Here is a 2,427-nt window from a genome sequence, read left to right as displayed (position 1 = left end):
GAGAGAGAGAGAGAGAGAGAGAGAGAGAGAGAGAGAGAGAGAGAGAGAGAGAGAGAGAGAGCTGTGATTTCTCCCCCTCCTCTTCCTTCCTAGTGGAGAGAAAATCAGGAGGAGGAGGAGGAGGAGGAGGAGGAGGAGGAGGAGGAGGAGGAGGAGGATGGAAAGAAGGAATAGGAGGGAGAAATAATAATCCAGAAAAAGAACGAAGGACAAAGAACAGGAAGAGAAAGAAAGGAGAAGAAGAAAAATGAATGAAAAATAATGGAGAAAAAGGAAGAGAAGAAGAGAAAGAGGAGAATGGAAGAAAGAGGATGAAGGGGGAAGAGACATAGAAGAGGGGAGGAAAAAAATAAGCGATAAGAAAAAAAGGGAAAGAAAGAAAAGAAAGGAAATACAAGAAAAAATCAGAAAACGAAAGGAAGAAGAAAGGGGAGAAGAGAGGGGAGAAGAGATAGATAGGTAGGGATAATATAGAAAAAGGAAAGGAGGTGAAGAGGGGAAAGAAGAAGGAAAAAAGAAATGGGGGAAACAGAGAATAGAAAGAGAGAAGGGGAGGAAAGAGGAGAGAGGGGAGAAGAGAAGAGAAGAGAGGGGAGGAAAAAATACAGGGACGACGAAAAAGGGATGAGAAAGAGGGAAGGAGAAGAAAAGGAGATAAAACAAGGGAAATTAGAGAGAGAAGGAGAGAAAAAGAGGGAGAAAATAGAAAACGGAAAAAAAGAGAGGGATGAGGACCTGAGGGAGGAAACATGAGGAAAAGACGAAAAAGAGGAAAAAAAACATAGGAAATCAGCAAGGGGAAAGGGAAAAAGGAAACAAAAAAGGGAGAAACACGAAAAAAAGAACGAAAGAGAAAAAAAAGACGGAAAAAAGAGACATTAGAACAAAGAAGCAGGAAAAAAGAAAGAAGAAGGAAACGAATAATAAAAAGAGGGAGGAAAAGAGGGGAAACAAAAAGAGAAAACAAATACCCACCGGACAATAAGGTCAGGCCACAAACCACAGAGGTCAGTGAAGAAAGAGGGTCCTCGCGCCCCTCCCTCCCCTCGCGGCCCTTCGCAGGTGAGCGCCAGAGGGGGGAGAGGGGGCGTGGGGCGTCTGGCGTATGGGGGGAGGGCGGGGGGCAGGCAAGGCATCCCCTCAGGCAGTCTGCAACGTGTTAGGAGTCCGCGGTTCCCTACTTTTCTTCTGCTTCCGAGGGGGGCTAACTCCGAGGGGGCGAGGCTTGGGGAGGGGGGAGGAGAGGGGGAAGGGGAGGGGAAGGGGTTACAGACGGTCTTAAGGGAGTGAGAGTTGGGAGAGTGAAAATGAGATGGGGAGAGATCATTGGGGAGAGTCGGGGAGGCGGAGGGGGAGGAGCCTGGGGAGGGGAAGGGGGAGAGCTCGCGGAGGGTGGAGGAGAGGGTTGGGGAGTGGGTGATGGACGAGGCGTGGGTTGGGGAGAAGGGGGAGGGGGACGGGGAGCGGAAGGGTGGGATGTGGCTGAAGGGAGGGGAGGGAGGGGGAGATGGGGAGGGGAGGGTTGGGGAGGAGGTGAGAGAGCGGAAGGGGCGGATGATGTGATGGGGAAGGTTGGGGAGGGAGGGTGGGGAGAAGGAGGTGGGGACTGAATCAAACTTATTATTATTTTCCTCCCTCCCTCCCCCCAACACCTCCCTCCCCCCGCCTCCTGCCCCCCACCAGCCACGTTGCATTGTCCTCGCCCCCCCATGTGGGTAGCCGCCCCCCTCCCCCTCCGTCAGGTTGTGGTTGGGGTCGGGGGGAAAGCTGGGTGGGGGGTATTGTGTCCACTCCAACCATTATTTTTTTCCCCCTTCTCCTGTTTCCTGTTTAAATGAAGAGAATGGTAGGGGGAGAGGAGGGGGGAGGGGAGAAATAGTGTGTAATCTTCTTCTTCTTCTTCTTTTTCTTCTTTTTTTCCATTTATCTACATTTTTCCTTTCCTTCTTTCATATGCTCTTCTATTTTTCCTTTTTTTCCCCCTTCCTTTCTTTCATCTTCTTTTGTGTTTATATTTTCTTCCTTCTGTCTCATCTTTTTTTCCTTTTTTGTCTTTCACTTCTTTCTTTTTATTTTGTTTCTCTCCTCCTCCTCCTCCTCCTCCTCCTTCTTCTTCTTCTTCTTCTTCTTCTCTTCTTCTTTTCTGTCATTGATCTTTTTCATTTCTCGATTCTCTTTCATCTTCTTTTCTATATTCTTTTCCTCCTTCACTTCCTTCCCTTTTATTTTTCTCCTCCTCTTCCTCCTCCTTTTTTCGTTATCCTCCTCCTCCTCCTCCGTCTTTCACAATCTCCTTCTTTTATATTTCCTGCTTTTCCTTTTCTTCCTCTCCTTTCTTTTCCTTTTCCTTATCTTGTTCTATATACTTCTCCCTTTTTTATATCTCTATTTTCTTTTTTCCTCTTCCTCCTCCTATTACTACTTCTA

General features: G+C 47.8%; 1 protein-coding gene across 1 annotated transcript in view; it reads right to left on the bottom strand.

Moving 5' to 3' along the window:
* The window catches only part of LOC135113116 (uncharacterized), a 17,695-nt gene extending 15,863 nt beyond the window's left edge, over positions 1-1,832 (bottom strand). The window contains exon 1 of the mRNA XM_064028167.1: positions 976-1,832. Coding sequence (XP_063884237.1) covers positions 976-1,694 — 719 coding nt within the window. The 5' untranslated portion in view covers positions 1,695-1,832. The remainder of the gene's footprint in view (positions 1-975) is intronic.
* Positions 1,833-2,427: the final 595 nt, after the last annotated feature.

The sequence above is a fragment of the Scylla paramamosain genome, chromosome 25 (assembly GCF_035594125.1).
Source record: "Scylla paramamosain isolate STU-SP2022 chromosome 25, ASM3559412v1, whole genome shotgun sequence".
Lineage (NCBI taxonomy): Eukaryota > Metazoa > Arthropoda > Malacostraca > Decapoda > Portunidae > Scylla > Scylla paramamosain.
Note: the sequence above shows the minus strand (reverse complement) of the source record. Positions and strands in the feature narration are given on the sequence as shown.